The sequence below is a fragment of the Scyliorhinus torazame genome, chromosome 3 (assembly GCF_047496885.1).
Source record: "Scyliorhinus torazame isolate Kashiwa2021f chromosome 3, sScyTor2.1, whole genome shotgun sequence".
Taxonomy (NCBI): Eukaryota; Metazoa; Chordata; class Chondrichthyes; order Carcharhiniformes; family Scyliorhinidae; genus Scyliorhinus; species Scyliorhinus torazame.
Window position 1 is genome coordinate 223,432,187 of NC_092709.1, and position 18,747 is coordinate 223,450,933.

At 45.0% G+C, this 18,747-nt stretch overlaps 1 protein-coding gene across 2 annotated transcripts in view; it reads right to left on the reverse strand.

Annotated features, from left to right (window-relative positions):
• The window catches only part of ppwd1 (peptidylprolyl isomerase domain and WD repeat containing 1), a 37,395-nt gene extending 21,233 nt beyond the window's left edge, over positions 1-16,162 (reverse strand). For both annotated transcript variants that reach the window (XM_072496927.1, XM_072496928.1), the window contains exons 1-4: positions 16,015-16,162; positions 12,605-12,707; positions 6,772-6,875; positions 51-171 (exon numbers count right to left, since the gene is read on the reverse strand). In XM_072496927.1, the coding sequence (XP_072353028.1) occupies positions 51-171; positions 6,772-6,875; positions 12,605-12,707; positions 16,015-16,129 (443 nt within the window). In that variant the 5' untranslated portion in view covers positions 16,130-16,162. The remainder of the gene's footprint in view (positions 1-50; positions 172-6,771; positions 6,876-12,604; positions 12,708-16,014) is intronic.
• Positions 16,163-18,747: the final 2,585 nt, after the last annotated feature.

Sequence of the window (18,747 nt, forward strand, 5' to 3'; positions counted from 1 at the left end):
ATGCATTGCTCCAAACGGAAAAAAGCAATGCTTAAGTGTTCATTCCTTACCCTAATTTGAGCATGTTAATCATATCAAAGTTCACTACGTCAAAAATCTTCATTGCCTGGTCATCACCAACAGAACAGAACAGAGCTCCTTCTGCACTAACACAGATAGATTCAATAACTCCTGCATTAAAAAAAAAAGAAATACAAATGAGCCTGCAATACTATCATGTAACATTCACTAAAGTCTTTCTGCAGCTTTTCATTGATTTTTCTTATACCTACCACTGATAATTTCATAAGATTAGTTATTTTTAAAAGCATGTTTCAACTCAGCCCAACATCAGTTGCCACTCTTGGGATTTAGTTCTAAATTTGCCTTGTATCAGTTTGAACTTGTGTGCATAATCTTTGTCCATGAGTATCATCTCCAGCTAAATGGCAAGAACATAAGACCTTGGAGCAAGAGTAGGCGATACAGCACCTCAAGACTGCTCCACCATTCAATATCATAGCTGGTCTTTGGCCTCAACGCCACTTCTCTGCCCAAACCCCACATCCCACGCCCCTTGGTGCCTAAAACTCTTTGTGATCCAAGTTGAATATATTCAATAACTTAACATACACAGCCTTCTAGGGTTGACAATTCCAAAGATTCATAAGCCACAAAGTGAAGAAATGTCTCCTTAACTCAGTCCTAAATGGCAAGCTGAGGCTATGTCTCCCAGTTTTAAAATCTCCTGGCAGGGGGAAACAGCCACTCAGAAGTGACCTTGTTAAGCACTCTCTGAATCGTATGGGTCAATAAGATCACCTCTCATCTAAACTCCAAAGAGTATAGACCTATTTTTCTCAATCTCTATTAATAGGACAGCTCTCTCATTCCAGGAATCAATATCATGAATCTTTGCTGCAAATATATTAGTCCCTAGTCAATATTGTGTGCAGTACTCCATTGTGGTCTCACCCCAGCTCTGTACAGCCTTCTCCTTATACTTCAGCCACCTTGCAACAAACACTACATACAATTCTACCTAAATACTTGCTGTGCCTTCATATTAACTCTATGTTTTGTTTACAAGGGCAACTAAATCGCTCTAAAGACATTTAGCAGTTTCTCAACAATTTTTTAAAAATCTGTTTCCTATCCTTCTGACCAAGGTGATTCATAGTATTTTTTAAAAACTGTATTGGTATAGTGTATTCTTATTTGCAACTAACCCATTTGTAAGTCCACGTACACCACGTTAACCATATTATGCTCATCAACCTCTCGGTTACCTCATCAATAAAACTCAATCAAGTTAGTTAAACATTATTGCCCATAACAAATTCATGCCAGCTTTCCTTAGCTAATCCACGTTTGTCCAGGTGACGTTAATTTGTCCTGGATTATCATTTCTAAAAGCTTTCCCACCACCAAGGTTAAAGTGACTCATCTGTAGTTGGTGGATTTACCACCACACCATGTTTTTGAACAAACTTGTATCGCTTTCAATTCTTCAAACCTCTGGCACCACTACCTTATCCAAGAAGGATTGGAAGATTATGACCAGTACCTCTACAATTTCTACCCTTACTTCTCTCAGTATCCTTGGATGCATCTCATTTTGTCCTGGTAACTTATCAACTTTAAGAATAGCTAGCTTTTCTTTGGTTCTGCAGCACCTTCTCCCTTGACAAAGACAAATGCGAAATATTTATTTAGTACTTTAACAACGTCTGCCTCCATGCATAAATCTACTTTTTGGTCCCTAATCTGCACCACCCTCCTTTTATGATACTTTTACCCTGTATATGCTGACAGAGGACTTTTGGCCAGTGGTTACCAAGGATGAGATCAAAGACTGCAGGGTGGATGGGCAAACTGATAGTGATATGGGACAGTGTGCTGGGGGATAGATACTGTTCTCTGCAGCCACAATCAGATCATCAGAGTACAGCTAGCCTTTCTAATATATTTTTGTCAATTTTAACCACATGCACTGTTACTAACACATCCTCTTTTGCTATGAATTTAGCAGCCTGTTGCTCCTTGGTAAAGTGAGATGCAAAGTACTCATTTAGACAGCCATACTCTCTGAGCCCATGAATAAACCCTTTTATGGTCACTAATCAGCCCCAATCTTCCTTTTACCACTGTTTTATAATCATACACCAATAGAAAACCTTTGGATTCCCTTTAATATTAGCTGTCAATTTCTTCTCACATTCTCTTTGTTTGTTTTTTTCACTTCCTGTTTGAACTTTGTACTCACCGGTATTCTCAACCTAACAATGAAACTTGTTCTGCTTCACCTTGCTCTCTCTTTTGTCATCCAGAGCGCTGTGGCTCTCCCTCTCCCCCTCATGGGAATGTACCTCAACTATACCTGAACTCTCATTAATGGCAGCTCAATTACAGTTTTGCATGCCAATCTTTGATTCCAATTTAGCTGAACCAGATCTTTTCTCACTCTAATGAAATTGGCTCTCCCCCATTTTGTTTCTCCTTTGGATTGCCCCAGAGTCCTTTCCCATATTATTATAAGGGTTAGATTAGCTATGACCAACGTCTCCTAAATATTCCCCTACTGATACTTGATCCACAGTCAGATTCAGAAGCATACGCCTCCTTCCTCGTTGAGGCGGAAACATGCTGATCCAAGAAAATTCCTCTGCATAGACGTCAGAAACCCTTCACAATTAATATACCAGTCTATGTTAAGATAATTAAAGCCCCCTCCATGGTTATTGCAGAAAATAAAAGCTCATTCAAAGGGGGTAACACATTGGTATGGATCGAAGGTTGACTGATTAAAAGGAAACAAAGGGTAGGTATAAGAGGTCTTTTCCAGGTTGGCAAGATGTAACTCGTGGTGTGCCACAGGAATTAATGATTACAATTTACATAAAGAACTTGGATGAAGTGATTCAAGGGATGCTTGCCAGATTTGCAGTTGACCCATAGGTAGGCAATTTAAGCTGTGAAGAGGACAGAAGGAGGCTGCAAAAAATATAGATAGGTTGAGTGGCCAAAGATCTGGCAAATGAAGTATGTGGGAAAATGTGAAATTGCCCATTTTGGCAGGAAGAATAAAAGCACCATCAAAATGATGAGAGATTGCAGAAGGATCTGGGTGTTCAAGTGCATGCATCACAAAAGACTAGCACGCAGGTACAGCAATTAATTAGGAAACCTAATAGAATGTTAGCATTTATTGTGAGGGGAATGGAATAGAAAAGTGGGAGGGGATTATGCTTCAATTATACAGGGCACTGGCAAAATCAATTTTTAAAAAATCATTTTTATGGGATGTGGTTTTACTGGCTAGGCCAGCATTTATTGCCCATCCAAAAATGTCCTCGAGAAGGTGGTGGTGAATTGCCTTCTTGAACTACTGCAGTCCATGAGGTGTAGGTAGACCCACAATGCTGTAAGGGAGGGAGTTCCAGACTTTGACCCAGTAAACGTGAAGGAGTGGCGATATATTTCCAAATCAGGATGGTGAGTAACTTGGAGGGGCATTTCCGGGTGGTGTTGTTCCCAGGTACCTGCTGCCCTTGTCCTTCGAGATGGCAGTGTTCGTAAGTTTGGATGGTGCTGCCTAAGGAACCTTGGTGAGTTCCTGCAGTGCATCTTGTTGATGAACACTGTTGGAGCTGCACTCATCCAGGCAAGTGGAGAGTATTTCATCACACTCCTGACTTGTGCCTTGTAGATAGTGGACAGGCTTTAGGGAGTCAGGAGGTGAGTTACTCACCGCAGGATTCCTAGCCTCTGACCTGCTCTAGTTGCCACAGTATTTATGTAGCCAGTCCAGTTCAGTTTCTAGTCAATGGTAATGCCATTAAATATCAGGGGCATGATTTGATTCTCTCTTACTGGAGATAATCACTGCCTGGAACTTGTTACTTGCAAATGTTACTTGCTACTGTATATTGTCCAGGTCTTACTGCATTTGCTCGTGGACTGCTTCACTGTCTCAGGAGTCACGAATGGTGCTGAATATTGCGCAATCATCAATGAACTTCCCTACATCTGACCTTACGTTGGAGGGAAGGTCATTGATGAAGCAGTTGAAGATGGTTCAGCTCAGGATGCTACCCTGAGGAACTCCTGCAGTGGTGTCCCGGTACGGAGATGACTGACCTGAAACAACCGCATCTTGCTTTGTGCCAGGTGTGACTCCAATCAGTACAGAGTTCCTCCCCGCCGCCGCCCCCCCCCTCCCCCCCAATTCCCATTGACTCCAGTTTAGCTAGGGTTCCTTGAAGCCATACTTGATCAAATGCTGCCTTAATGTCAAAGGCAGTCACTCTCACCTCACCTCTGGAGTTGAGCTCTTTTGTTCATGTTTGAACCAAGGCTGTAATGAGGTCAGGATCTGGGTGATCCTGGCGGAATTCAAACCGAGCGTCTGTGAGCAGGTTATTGCAGAATAAGTACTAATTGATAGCTCTGTTGATGACCCTTTCCATCACTTTTCTGATGAGGGAGTGGACTGATAGAGCGGTTATTGGCCTGGTTAGATTTGTCTTGCTTTGTGTATACAGGACGTATCTGGACAATTTTCACATTGCTGGGTAGATGCCAGTGCTGTAGCTGTACTGGAACAGCTTGGCGAGGGGTGTACCAAGTTCTGGAACACAAGTCTTCAATATTTTTGTCAGGTCCCATAGACTTTGCAGTATCCCGTGCCTTCAGCCATTTATTGATATCACGTGAGGAGAATCGAATTGGCTGAAGACTGACATCCGTGTTGCCGGGGACCTCTGGAGGAGACAAAGATGGATCATCCACTCTGCCCCTCTGACTGAATTTACTGTGAATGCTTCAGCTTTGTCTTTTGCACAGATATGATGGCCTCCTTCATCATTGAGGATGGGGATGTTTGTGGAGCCTTCTCCTCCTCCAGCGAGTTGTTTCAGTGTCTAACACCATCCACAACTGGATGTGGCAGGACTGCAGAGCTTAGATCTGATCCATTGGTTGTGTAATCACTTAGCTCTGTCTATCACTTGCTGTTTATGTTGTTTAGCATGCAAATAGTCGTATGTCGTAGCTTCACCAGGTTGACACCTCATTTTTCAGTATGCCTGATGCTGCTCCTGGCATACTATGTATAGTGTTGGTCACCTTATTTAAGGAAGGATGTAAACTCTTGCAAAGCAGTTCAGACTAATGCATGGAATGGGTGGGCTGTCTTAGGAGGGAAGGTTGGACAGGCTAGGCTTGTATCCACTGGAGTTTAAAAAAGAGTAAGATGTGACTTGATTGAAATATACAAGATCCTGAGGGGTATTGACAGGTTGGGTGTGGAGAGGATGGTTCCACTTGAGGGAGAATCTAGAGCTAGGAGTTACTGTTTAAAAATAAGGGGTCACCCATTTAAAACGGATGGGAGGTGAATTTTTTTCACTGAGTCTTTGGAACATTTTTCTTGAAAACGTGGTGGAGGCAGTGTCTTTGAATATTTTGAAGGCATAGGTAGATAGATTCTTGATAAATTCTTGATAAGCAACGGTGTGGTAGGTTATCGGGGTAGGCGGGATACAGATTTGAGGGTACTATTAGATCAGCCATGATCTTATTAAATGGCATGGGGCTGAACGGCCTACTCCTGCTCCTTGCTTGTATGTTCATATAACTGCTCTAGATTTTGCACTTCTCTGTAATTTCCTTGCAAATTTGTTCCTCCAAAACCTTTCCATTAGTTGACAGCCTACAGAATATGCCAAGTAGTGAAATGTCATCTTTATTGTATTAGTTAAGATAGCCTCAGTCCACATTTGCAGCATGAAATTCCTATAATGTCGATAGCAACAAATAAAGTTTCTTCCACAAATGCATAAGGAGTACCAACATTATTTTACCTCGGTTCTCATAGCAGAAATAGCACGGAACCAAAACAGCTCTCAGAAATCTTCCATATATGGACAGGATCACTCTTACAGGAGTGGGGCCAGTGGTAGCCGCTGGTGGTCTGTATCTGGGAGCATTCCAGAGATGGAGACCCTGGCTAACATCTAGGTACTGTAGGGTTTGCATGAGGACCTGATGGCGGATACCAGCCTGGGCCTGAGCGAGCATCTCCACGAGAATCTGCATTGGGCTGGCCTGGCTGGCTCCCGACCACTCTTCATCGTCACCACCCACATCAACTTTGAGAGCATGGCTATGCATGTGGTCGAAGTGGAGGCCCTGTCCTGGTGGGATAACCTAGAGGTGATGACCTGCTGATTAAGTGGGCGGTCAGCAGGAGGTCAGAGGCTGCTGGAGGGTCGCGAATACAGGGTGCAGACTGTTGCGCCAGCCAATTACTAGAGAATGGGGATATCAACAGCCTGTGGAACCAGTAGCTCAGTGGAGTATTTTAATAAACCAGTTGTGAAAGCTGACATCATTGAAGCTGAAACTAAATTTTGGCATGTTTCTTAATGCATCAGCAGAAATAACGGATCAACTGCATTAAACCAGAAATTGAGGCTGTGGCTGGCAGTGCCATTTGGGAAAGTGTCCTATTTTTATAGTCACGCTAAACAAAAACGCACTAAATGGGGGTCTTCGCTGCAACAGAGAGTTCAACCTATCTGCCTGGTTACAGCAAGATAGAAGCTACATGTTAGATACTTTTTACTTTCTTGTCAGCATCGAGACACAAATCTCAACATCAAAGTGCCATTCGTTTGCTGCAGTTTATCCTTAACAAGTGTGATTATCCAAATACATTTTATTTTGCTTTGATGTTCACTTTAAATTATAAGATACACGTATAAAACTTAGAAAATTAGAGTATTTTACCTAAATGACTGCGAAAGTGCTTAACAAACTCTATTCCTTCGTCATTCTTCTTCTTCCAGAATTTGACATGTCCATCTTGACTGGCGGTTATTATGAAATCGGTCCTGTTTACAAATGAAACAATAATGGCTTAGTAAGCACACTCATTGGAAAACTGGCCTCATTGTAGAATTGGACTCATAAAGGGGAAACTTTCAGCAATTTAACTGTAAGAGAAAAAAATCAATGTCCAATCAACAGTATTCAAAAGTTACAAGTTAATTACAACAATAATTATAATTTTATGCATACACCTTTGCTTCCAAAGTCTCTACTGCTTATGCTTTGAATTTGAAACTTGAATAATTTAAATGAGGGTCAGAAATAATTACTTTCAATCGCACACAAAGGATACAATTAGCAGTTGTACTTTGGAATTGTATAATAGTAGCAAATTTAACCACATCTGAATTTTTTTTAGAATCCTTTACGATCAGACAATGGTTTGCATAACCTTTCCCAATGCCGATGGGCAGAAAAACACTGAAAACCTCTGGGATATTCCACACAATTTGCATGTATACAGCACTTCTAAAACAATAAGCAACCCAAGCAGCTTCACGCAAAGTAGAAATGGTGTTCGGCAGGGGAATGGGGGTAGGTAGCTAAGAGAGAAAGGAAAAAAGGAAATACAAAAATAAGACAAAGAATACCAGATTCAGTGGAGTGACCTAAATCTTGGTTTTCGGAAGATTTTAAAAGGTGGAACGAGGAGAAATTGAGGATTGAGAGGGGAAAACCACGAAGGGCCAAAATGGTTGAAAGTTCTGGAGGATGAAGTTACAAGGTATGCAGGAAGAGTAGTTTTAAAAGACGATAGAGGACCAGGCTGAGACAAAAAAATGAAGGAAGTTGAGGGTGAGACAGGGCATTAGAAGGCTATGATGGCTTTAAATGTAGTGTGCTGGAGGAATGGGGACCAATACAAATCAGCGAAGAGCGAGAGAAACTTCAGTGTCCGACAAGATGAGGTTTCAGGCTGAGGCTCATAGAACAATAGAGCATTACAGCGCAGTACAGGCCCTTCGGCCCTCGATGTTGCACCGACCTATCTAAAGCCCATCTACACTATTCCATTATCATCCATATGTTTATCCAATTACCTTTTAAATGCCCTTAATGTTGGCGAGTCCACTACTGTTGCAGACAGGGAATTCCATGCCCTACCTACTCTCTGAGTAAAGAACCTACCTCTGACATCTGTCCTATATCTATCTCCCCTCAATTTAAAGCTATGTCCCCTCGTGCTAGCCATCACCATCCGAGGAAAAAGGCTCGCACTGTCCACCCTATCTAATCCTCTGATCATCTTGTGAAGATGAAAGGTAACACTGTTGGGGAGGGTTTAAACTAATGTGGCAGAGGGATGGGAACCAAATGAAGAGGTTAGTGGACAGTAAGGAGGTAGTAACTAAAGCCTGTAAGGAACTGGATAATAAAGTCAGCGTGACTAAGGGGAAGAGTAGGCATGGAGCAGATGATGAACGCAAAGGGACTGGTGGTCTGAGGTGCATTTGTTTTAATGCAAGAAGTGTAGTAGGTCCACATTAACCCTTACCAACTTTTACAGATGCACCATAGAGAGCATCCTATCGGGCTGCATCACAGCCTGGTATGGCAACTGCTCAGCCCAGGACCGCAAGAAACATCAGAGAGTCGTGAACACTGCCCAGTCCATCACATGAACCTGCCTCCCATCCATTGAGTCCATCTACACCTCCCGCTGCCTGGGGAAAGCCGGCAGCATAATCAAAGATCCCTCCCACCCGGCTTACTCACTCTTCCAACTTCTTCCATCGGGCAGGAGATACAAAAGTCTGAGAACACGCACGAACAGACTCAAAAACAGCTTCTTCCCCACTGTCACCAGACCCCTAAATGACCCTATTATGGACAGACCTCATTAACACTACACCCTGTATGCTTCATCCGATGCCAGTGCTTATGTAGTTACATTGTATATGTTGTGTTGCCCTATTATGTATTTTCTTTTATTCTCTTTTCTTCCCATGTACTTAATGATCAGTTGAGCTGCTTGCAGAAAAATACTTTTCACTGTACCTCGGTACACGTGACAATAAACAAATCCAATCCAAGTAAGGCAGATGAACTTAGGGCTTGGATTAGTACCTGGGAGTATGATATTATTGCTATTACTGAGACTTGGTTGAGGGAAGGGCATGATTGGCAACTAAATATCCAAGGATATCGATGCTTCAGGCGGGATAGAGAGGGAGGTAAAAGGGGTGGAGGAGTTGCATTACTGGTCAGAGAGGATATCACAGCTGTGCTGAAGGAGGGCACTATGGAGGACTCGAGCAGTGAGGCGATATGGGCAGAGCTCAGAAATAGGAAGGGTGCGGTAACAATGTTGGGGCTGTACTACAGACCTCCCAACAGCGAGCGTGAGATAGAGGTACAAATATGTAAACAGATTATGGAAAGATGTAGGAGCAACAGGGTGGTGGTGATAGGAGATTTTAATTTTCCCAACATTGACTGGGATACACTTAGTGTCAGAGGTCTAGATGGAGCAGAATTTGTAAGGAGCATCCAGGAGGGTTGTTCTAGAGCAGTATGTAAATAGTCCAACTCGGGAAGGGGCCATTTTGGACCTGGTGTTGGGGAATGAGCCCGGCCAGGTGGTTGAAGTCGGGGATTACTTTGGGAATAGTGATCACAATTCCGTAAGTTTTAGAATACTCATGGACAAAGACGAGAGTGGTCCTAAAGGAAGAGTGCTAAATTGGGGGAAGGGCAACTCTACCAAAATTCGGCAGGAGCTGGGAAATGTGGACTGGGAGCAGCGGTTTGAAGGTAAATCCACATTTGATATGTGGGAGGCTTTTAAAGAGAGGTTGATTAGAGTGCAGGACAGACATGTCCCTGTGAAAATGAGGGATAGAAATGGAAAGATTAGGGAACCATGGATGACAGGTGAAATTGTGAGGCTAGCCAAGAGGAAAAAGGAAGCATACATAAGGTCTAGGCGACTGAAGACAGACAAAGCTTTGGAAGAATAACGGGAATGTAGGACCAATCTGAAATGAGGAATCAAGAGGGCTAAAAGGCGTCATGAAATATATTTAGCAAACAGGGTTAAGGAAAATCCCAAAGCCTTTTATTCATATATAAGGAGCAAAAGGGTAACTAGAGAAAGGGTTGGTCCACTCAAGGACAAAGGAGGAAAGTTATGCGTGGAGTCAGAGAAAATGGGTGAGATTCTTAACGAGTACTTTGCATCGGCATTCACCGAGGAGAGGGACATGACGGATGTTGAGGTTAGGGATAGATGTTTGATTACTCGAGGCCAAGTCGGCACAAGGAGGGAGGATGTGTTGGGTATTCTAAAAGGCATTGAAGTGGACAAATCCCCAGGTCCGAATGGGATCTATCCCAGGTTACTGAGGGAAGTGACAGAGGAAATAGCTGGGGCCTTAACAGATATCTCTGCAGCATCCTTGAACACTGGTGAGGTACCGAAGGACTGGAGAATTGCTAATGTTGTCCCCTTGTTTAAGAAGGGTAGCAGGAATAATCCAGGTAATTATAGACCGGTGAGCCTAACGTCAGTGGTAGGAAAGCTGCTGGAGAAGGTACTGAGGGATAGGATCTATTCCCATTTGGAAGAAAATGGGCTCATCACTGATAGGCAACATGGTTTTGTGCAGGGAAGATCATGTCTTACCAATTTAACAAAATTCTTTGAGTAAATGACAAAGTTGATTGATGATGGAAGGGCTGTAGATGTCATATACATGGACTTCAGTAAGGCATTTCATAGAATCATAGAATTTACAGTGCAGAAGGAGGCCATTCGGCCCATCGAGTCTGCACTGGCTCTTGGAAAGAGCACCCTACCCAAGGCCCACACCTCCACCCTATCCCCATAACCCAGTAACCCAACCCAACACTAAGGGCAATTTTGGACAATATGGGCAATTTAGCATGGCCAATCCACCTAACCCGCACATCTTTGGACTGTGGGAGGAAACCGGAGCACCCGGAGGAAACCCACGCACACACGGGGAGGATGTGCAGACTCCGCACAGACAGTGACCCAAGCCGGAATCGAACCTGGGACCCTGGAGCTGTGAAGCATTTGTGCTATCCACAATGCTACCGTGCTGATAAGGTTCCCCATGGTAGGCGGATGGAGAAAATGAAGTCACATGGGGTCCAGGGTGTACTAGCTAGATGGATAAAGAACTGGCTGGGCAACAGGAGACAGAGAGTAGTAGTGGAAGGGAGTTTCTCAAAATGGAGAACTGTGACCAGTGGTGTTCTACAGGGATCCGTGCTGGGACCACTGTTGTTTGTGATATACATAAATGATCTGGAGGAAGGTATAGGTGGTCTGATTAGCAAGTTTGAAGATGACGCTAAGATTGGCGGAGTGGCAGATAGTGAAGGGGACTGTCAGAGAATACAGCAGAATATAGATAGATTGGAGAGTTGGGCGGAGAAATGGCAGATGGAGTTCAATCCGGGCAAATGCGAGATGATGCATTTTGGAAGATCCAATTCAAGAGTGAACTATACGGTAAATGATAAAGCCCTGGGGAAAATTGATGTACAGAGAGATCTGGGTGTTCAGGTCCATTGTACTCTGAAGGTGGCTACGCAGGTCGATAGAGTGGTCAAGAAGGCATACGGCATGCTTTCCTTCATCGGAAGGGGTATTGAGTACAAGAGCTGGCAGGTCATGTTACAGTTGTATAAGACTTTGGTTCGGCCACATTTGGAATACTGTGTACAGTTCTGGTCGCCACATTACCAAAAGGATGTGGATGCTTTGGAGAAGGTGCAGAGGAGGTTCACCAGGATGTTGCCTGGTATGGAGGGCGCTAGCTCTGAACAAAGGTTGAGTAGATTAGGATTATTTTCATTAGAAAGACAGAGGTTGAGGGGGGGACCTCACTGAGGTCTACAAAATCATGAGAGGTATAGACAGGGTGGATAGCAAGAAGCTTTTTCCCCAGAGTGGGGGTCTCAATTACTAGGGGTCACGAGTTCAAAGTGAGAGGGAAAAGGTTTAAGAGAGATATGTGTGGAAAGTTCTTTACGCAGAGGGTGGTGGGTGCCTGGAACGCATTGCCGGTGGAGGTGGTAGAGACGGGCACGATAGCGTCATTTAAGATGTATCTAGACAGATACATGAATGGGCAGGGAGCAGAGGGATACAGATCCTTAGAAAATAGGCGACAGTTTTAGATAGAGGATCTGGATCGGCGCAGGCTTGGAGGGCCGAAGGGCCTGTTCCTGTGCTGTAATTTTTCTTTGTTCTTTGTAGGAAGAAGGGCATTGGGGAGACAGGTTTGGGACAAGAGAAATAGTGTCAAGCGAGATAAAATATCGACAAAAGTAGAATGCTGAAAAAGGGTCTGATGAAAGGAAGTGTGACTAAATGGGAGGATGGGAGAAGTAGGAGCATGGGCCAGAAAATCTCTTAAAAGGGAGTGGGAACCTTAGGCCCATGTGGCAGCAAGCAAATGGAAAAAAAGACAAGTCTTCAATTTGTGGATCAATACAAAGAAATACATGAGAGACAAATAAAAACAAAGAAACATCACAAGAATTAAATTTAAATGACTACTCAAATAAATTACATTGCTTGGGCTCAAAACAGTACATTTGTCTGCAGAATTACTTGTCAAAATTAGCAAGTAGCTTATATAATTCCCACACTAAGACAACGTTCAAAATAAATATGACGGTAATAAACATCAAATCACTTGAACGCCATATAAATTCTAGTTTGTCTCTTGTTTAAAAAAATGAAAGACGATCTCACCGGGTGCACACCATGTGCATAATAATATCCCTGTGCATGTAACTACGCTCATACATTGAAGCACTCGGCAAGTTGTCCAGATACACACGTTCAAAGTCAAGAACTGCAAAGAAACAAAGCAAGTGTATTTCTAATTTTAGCAGATATTACAATCCCAGGAGAGACTAATAACTTTAAACAACAGATTTTAATTCCCAGTGACCCACGTAAAGATTTCAAGTTTTAATATTTTTATTGTAACAAACCAACTAAACAATTGCTATTGGGCAACCAATACAGAAAGATAACTCCCCTTTGACTTTTAACATGATAGCAAACCACACGCCATGGTTATACTTTACATCGGCTCTCTGCGGAAACTTTTTTCACAAGAACCAGTTCAACATCACTCCTAGCTTCTAATGGGTTCACTTCTCCCCATTTCGCCAAGGTACAACGTTGAGTGACCATCAAACAGCATTTCTTAGTTTCTAGAGAAGTACGGAACCAAATATCAGTAGTGAGGCCCACTCCAGAGATTCTTTCCTCCTCCCACCCATCCCTGGCCAGGCCAGGACAAATCTTCCCTATTCCTTAGATTTCCACAGGACTCACCTCTTCAACCAGAGACTATCTTCCCTCACATTTTGCCTGGTAGCTGACACAAAAGACACACACTTGTCTCATCACATTAGCTGCAGTCTTCTGACTATCTGTGAGACCTCCCTCTCTCCTTCTACCAGAGCTCTCGGATACCGAAAGTCTATCCACTGTCAGCTCAGTTGTTTTTGCCTTTGTTTCCAGGTGTGTTCAGATGTGAACAATTTACACTGCGCTCCCAGTAAGTTTCACCCTGGGCCTCCTTTTCCCCATCGTAACCAAGCTACCCAGGTTTGCTGTTGGGCAGAATTTGGCTTGATAACTAATTTCTTTAGACCCATCTGTAAAGTGGAGTTTCATTCACATTAAAGGAAAACCGTTATAGCTCTGGGCTTACTTCACATTCTAGGTCTATCCAGAGCACCTTGCTGGTTGCTGGATTTATCTATTACACTTTTTGTGAAAAAGGGTGTAACATTTGCAATTTTCCAATCCTCTGGCACCATCACTGTATCCAAGGAAGAATGGAAGATTATGGCTAGCACCTTGGTAGTTTCTACCCTCATTATCTACATATGCATTTCATTGTGAACTATCAACCTTATAGAGTCAGCCTTTCTATGACTTTGACAGCATCTTCTTCCTTGGTAAAGATGGCTGCGAAGTACACATTCAGTACCTCAGCCATGTCTTTTGCCTGCTTGCATAAATCCCCTTTGTGATTCCTAATCGCATCATCCCCCACCCCACCATTTCAATTACACTTTTTTCTGCATATGACGATAGAAGACTTCTGACCAACAGCTACCTTTGGATGAGAACAAGAAGTGCAGGACTGATGGGCAAGCTACCATAACGCCACTGTGCAGGAGACCATTCAAGTGGATGAGTGGTAGTGATAGAGGACAGTGTGCTCAGGGAGAGTAAACGCTGTTCTCTGCAGCCACAATCAGGAGTTCTGAAAGTTGTACCCACCCAGTGCCAGGGTAAAGCGGCTGGAATAGATACTGGAGTGGGAGTAGAAGGATTCCGTTGTCATGATCCACATAGGAACTAATAACATAGAACTATGAATTATATTCTGCTGAGTGTATTTAAGGAGTTAACTTACAAAGCAACGAGTAATAATTCCTGGATTGTTACCTAAACCACGTGCTGGTACATAGGGATAAAGAGATTAGAAGTTAAATGTGTAGCTAGTGGGTTGGTATAGAAGACAGTGGTTTAATTTCAAGGTTTAATTTCACTGGCACCAATACTGGGCAAAGAGGGAGCAGTTCTGTTGGGACGGGCTTCACTTAAAGCATGCTAGGGCCAATGCCCTGGCCAATCACATAACTAAGGCAATACTCAGTGCTTTAAGCAAACAAAGGTAAAGTAGGAGAATTCAGGAAAGGGTTTCAAGCAAAGCAGCATTTTGGGTGAAAACAAGCAGAGATTTAAAAAAAGGAACAGACAGTGAAAGTAGCAAAGATAAACAGGCATTAGTGACACCAAGGAAATTAGAAAAAACCCAAAGATAACATTACATCTGAATGTGCAAAGTATTTGCAAAAAGTGCACGGAATTAAAAGCACAGATAGAAATTAATGGTTTTGCTTAGAATTTTGAGTGCAGGAGACCGTTTGGCCCATCGGATCTGCAGCGGTCCTTGGAAAGAGCACCCTCCCTAAGACTACACCTCCACCCTATCCCCATAATCCCACCTAACCTTTTTTTGGACACTAAGGGCAATTTATCATGGCCAGTCCACCTAGCCTGCACATCTTTGGACTGTGGGAGGAAACCGGAGCACTCAGAGGAAACCCATGCAGACTCCGCACAGACAGGGAAAAAAGCCAGGAATCGAACCTGGGACCATGGAACTGTGAAGCAACTGTGCTAACCACAGTGCTACCATGCTGTCCCCTTCATAGCCTGTAAGGCAATGTAGGTGCAACATGACAAAGTTTGGACAAAGGATACTTAGTTTTTAGAAAAGACAGGCAAAACTGCAGAATTTCCCATTCTGGAGACAGATGGGAGAGCTGGCTTGGTTCCTGCTGGGCAGGTCAGATTTATCTGCCTGACTTTTCTATTAATTATGCATCAACAAGGAGCTCTTTGAAACCTGTAGCAACAAGGGCAGGAATTTTCTCAGCCTGCCGTTACCTCACAGAGTTGAAGATCCTTTCATCAAATTTAAATGGGACTCGCACAGACATTCACTCACTGCAGACCAGGTGTGCTACAGTCCCTGCTTCACCATGGCAGCCAAAATCCTCCACTCCATGGTTCAGCGAGGTCTCTATGGCCGTCCAGTAAAAGTGGGAGATGCTCTTTCCGAGAGATGGGAGCAGGAGGTCCTTCCACCTAACCATACCAGCCTGGAAGGAGGTCGCCAGTGAGGTCAGCAGCCATAGATGTGGCCCTGCAGTCCAGGAAACATAGGAATGACCTGGTGCACTCCGCCAGGGTAAGTGAAACCTCTACTCACTCCAAACTCTCACTCTCGTAAGGGCATCAGGCAGTCTAAGAGTTAGAATCCACAGATATGTCACACCAGAGACCAGCAGATATAACGTCAATACTGCATGTCTGCAAGCCACTTTTAAAGTCACATTCCTGCACAAACGGATTCTTAATCCCTTACTGGGGAGGGCTTATTTGAACCCAAAATGCTGCTTTGCTTGAAACCCTTTCCTGAATTATTTCAGGGGCAGCGTTGACCACGCACTTGGTCAGTTTTCTTGGAGCAATTATATAGTCGGGGTGGTACATGTTGATGATGGGGAATGTTCCTCAATCTAATTCGGATTAGGTGTCGCCGGCAGTCGGACGGGCCCAGCTACCTTTCCTTTTCTTTGGCTGCGCAGCCTGAGAGGGCAGCGGTCCCACCCACTCCTCGTCTGCCGACTCCGACCCGCTTTCTGCTGCCGCTTGCTCTCGCTCCTTGGCCGCCGCCATGTTGTATTACCAAAACCTTTGACCTTCCCCCGCCGACTGATTGACACCGGAAAGGGGCGGGGCCTCCACCTCATTGACTCAGGGTGGCCTGAGGGCGGGACTTGTTGAGACGCGTAATCAGGGGGCGTGGCTTGAGGAAGCAGCTCTGATTTTCAAAGGGGGTGGATCTGAAACCCAATGGTCCAGACCCTACAGCACCTGGACTGTTGGACTGAAATTGGGAGACATGAGTGCAGGCCCCACAGAAGTCCTGGTGCACATATGCTGAAACTTCCGATGGGCTGTTGCCGCTGCTCAGGACCCTCCTTGAAAATCTCAGAGCTGAGACACTTGGCCGAGGTATGTGAGACTTACCTGGAAATGTTACGCTGGTTAATACCTGATCTAATTCAGTGCTTAGCCAGCGTACCACTGATGACCTCAATCACCTCCTTGACCTGACCTGACTATCCCCCACCCCACTATCCAATCGCCCACTCACCCATTCAATCACAAACTCACATATATTGCACTAAGACCTAATTTAGGTTCAATGAACCAATAGAAAGCTGATGAAATCTGACCACGCAATGGTATTTGTCCAGATTTATGTCACTGCCTTGACCAATGCACTCCTGTGACCAAACTATAAATAGCACTTACAAACTAATCACTGTAAGAAGTCTTACAACACCAGGTTAAAGTCCAACAGCTTTCGGCGCACTGCTCCTTCCTCAGGTGACTGAACCAACAAGATAGAGGGGCAGCACGGTAGCATTGTGGATAGCACAATTGCTTCACAGCTCCAGGGTCCCAGGTTCGATTCCGGCTTGGGTCACTGTCTGTGCGGAGTCTGCACATCCTCCCCGTGTGTGCGTGGGTTTCCTCCGGGTGCTCCGATTTCCTCCCACAGTCCAAAGATGTGCAGGTTAGGTGGATTGGCCATGATAAATTGCCCTTAGTGTCCAAAATTGCCCTTAGTGTTGGGTGGGGTTGCTGGGTTATGGGGATAGGGTGGAGGCGTTGACCTTGGGTAAGGTGCTCTTTCCAAAGCTGGTGCGGACTCGATGGGCCGAATGGCCTCCTTCTGCACTGTAAATTCTATGATATGATACCTGATGAAATCTGACCACGCAATGGTATTTGTCCAGATTTAAGTGGTCTGCAGATCAGCTGTGCCCCGAAAGCTAGTGATTCGAAACAAACTTGTTGGACTTTAGCACAACGTTGTAAGACTTCTTACTGTGCCCACCCCAGTCCAATGCCGGCATCTCTCCATCATAACTAATCACTGTGCTTTCATTATGTCTGGGTTGGTGCACTCATTCTTGTAAATGCTAATTCAAAAGCCTCTTCAGAGGACAAAACTTATTCACCAATCCAGAGGCGGATTTACAATTAATGGGGCCCTGTGCTCACCTTTATTTCTGGGCGGTACAACAAGGCAGCCGACGGCAGGGCCCCTCATTGATTGGGGCACCGCTCGGTGTCTTTCATTGTAAACCTGCCCCTACACCAATCCACTGATGGTGGTAAGCCCAGGATATTCCCCATCAAAAGACCTATGTATGTTAATGGTATCTTTTCCATGGATCCCCATCTTGACCTGGTAGATAGGTTGTGCTCTCCAGTGATCCCTTGAATGGTGCTCCTGGTACAGCCGCACATGGTAGCAAGGTCGGTGGAAGATGCCGGACAAATTGTGACCCAAAACGTTGTCCATTGCAGAAAAGACAAAGGAAGACTGTCAGCGGAATTCTCTTTCCGGGATTCTCCGAAACAGCGGCTAAGTGTTGACGCCAGAGTGTTTCACGCCAACTTCAACGGCCTCTTGGCCCAGCGATTCTGTGGCCCACAGGGGGCCAGCACGGCGCAGAGTGCTCCATGCAGTTCTGGCTGCCGATACGCGGCCCGGCGCTGGCCCCGCGCAACATGGCGGACCACACAGCGGGCCAGCGCAGAAAAAAGTAGCCCCCCCCCAGATCGTGCACGCCCGCCAATTGGTGGCCCCCGATCGCGGGCCTGGCCGTCGTGGAAGCCCCCACCGGAAACTGATCCCCCCCCCGCCCCCCACCAGGATGGCCACCGCAGCCCGGCGTCAGACCCGGCGCGGAGACTTGGAGAATCCCGGCCCCCGTTTCTGAAGTGTTGACGCTGGCGCAGGATTCGTGAAATTCCATGGCAGCAAAACTATTGTAAATGGGCTAGTACCGGACCCACATGGAACACAATCGATTCCAACGAGAACGGTGCCGGATTCGCCGGGTCCGAGATTCACACTCCGGAGGTTGATAAGCTGTAGCCATATACACACACGTCAAGCCTCGCACACACCATCTCAGCCAAGAAGATGGCAGCGAGGTGAGCGGCCCCAAGTTTAACCGACGCCAAGCTGGAGTCCTTCCTGGACGCAGTGGAGGAGAGACGGTTGATCCTGTACCCTGACTCAGGAGGTTGCTATCTGCAACCATTCGCCATGAATTGGGCGCAGGTGGCAGAGGTGGTGAGTGCCACCAGTAACACCAACCGGACCGGTCGGCAGTGCCAGAAAAAACTGCACGACCTCCTCAGGGTAGCCAGGGTGAATAGGCAGCACTAACCTGTCCCACACACCCATAACCCCGAGACCCCCATACCCA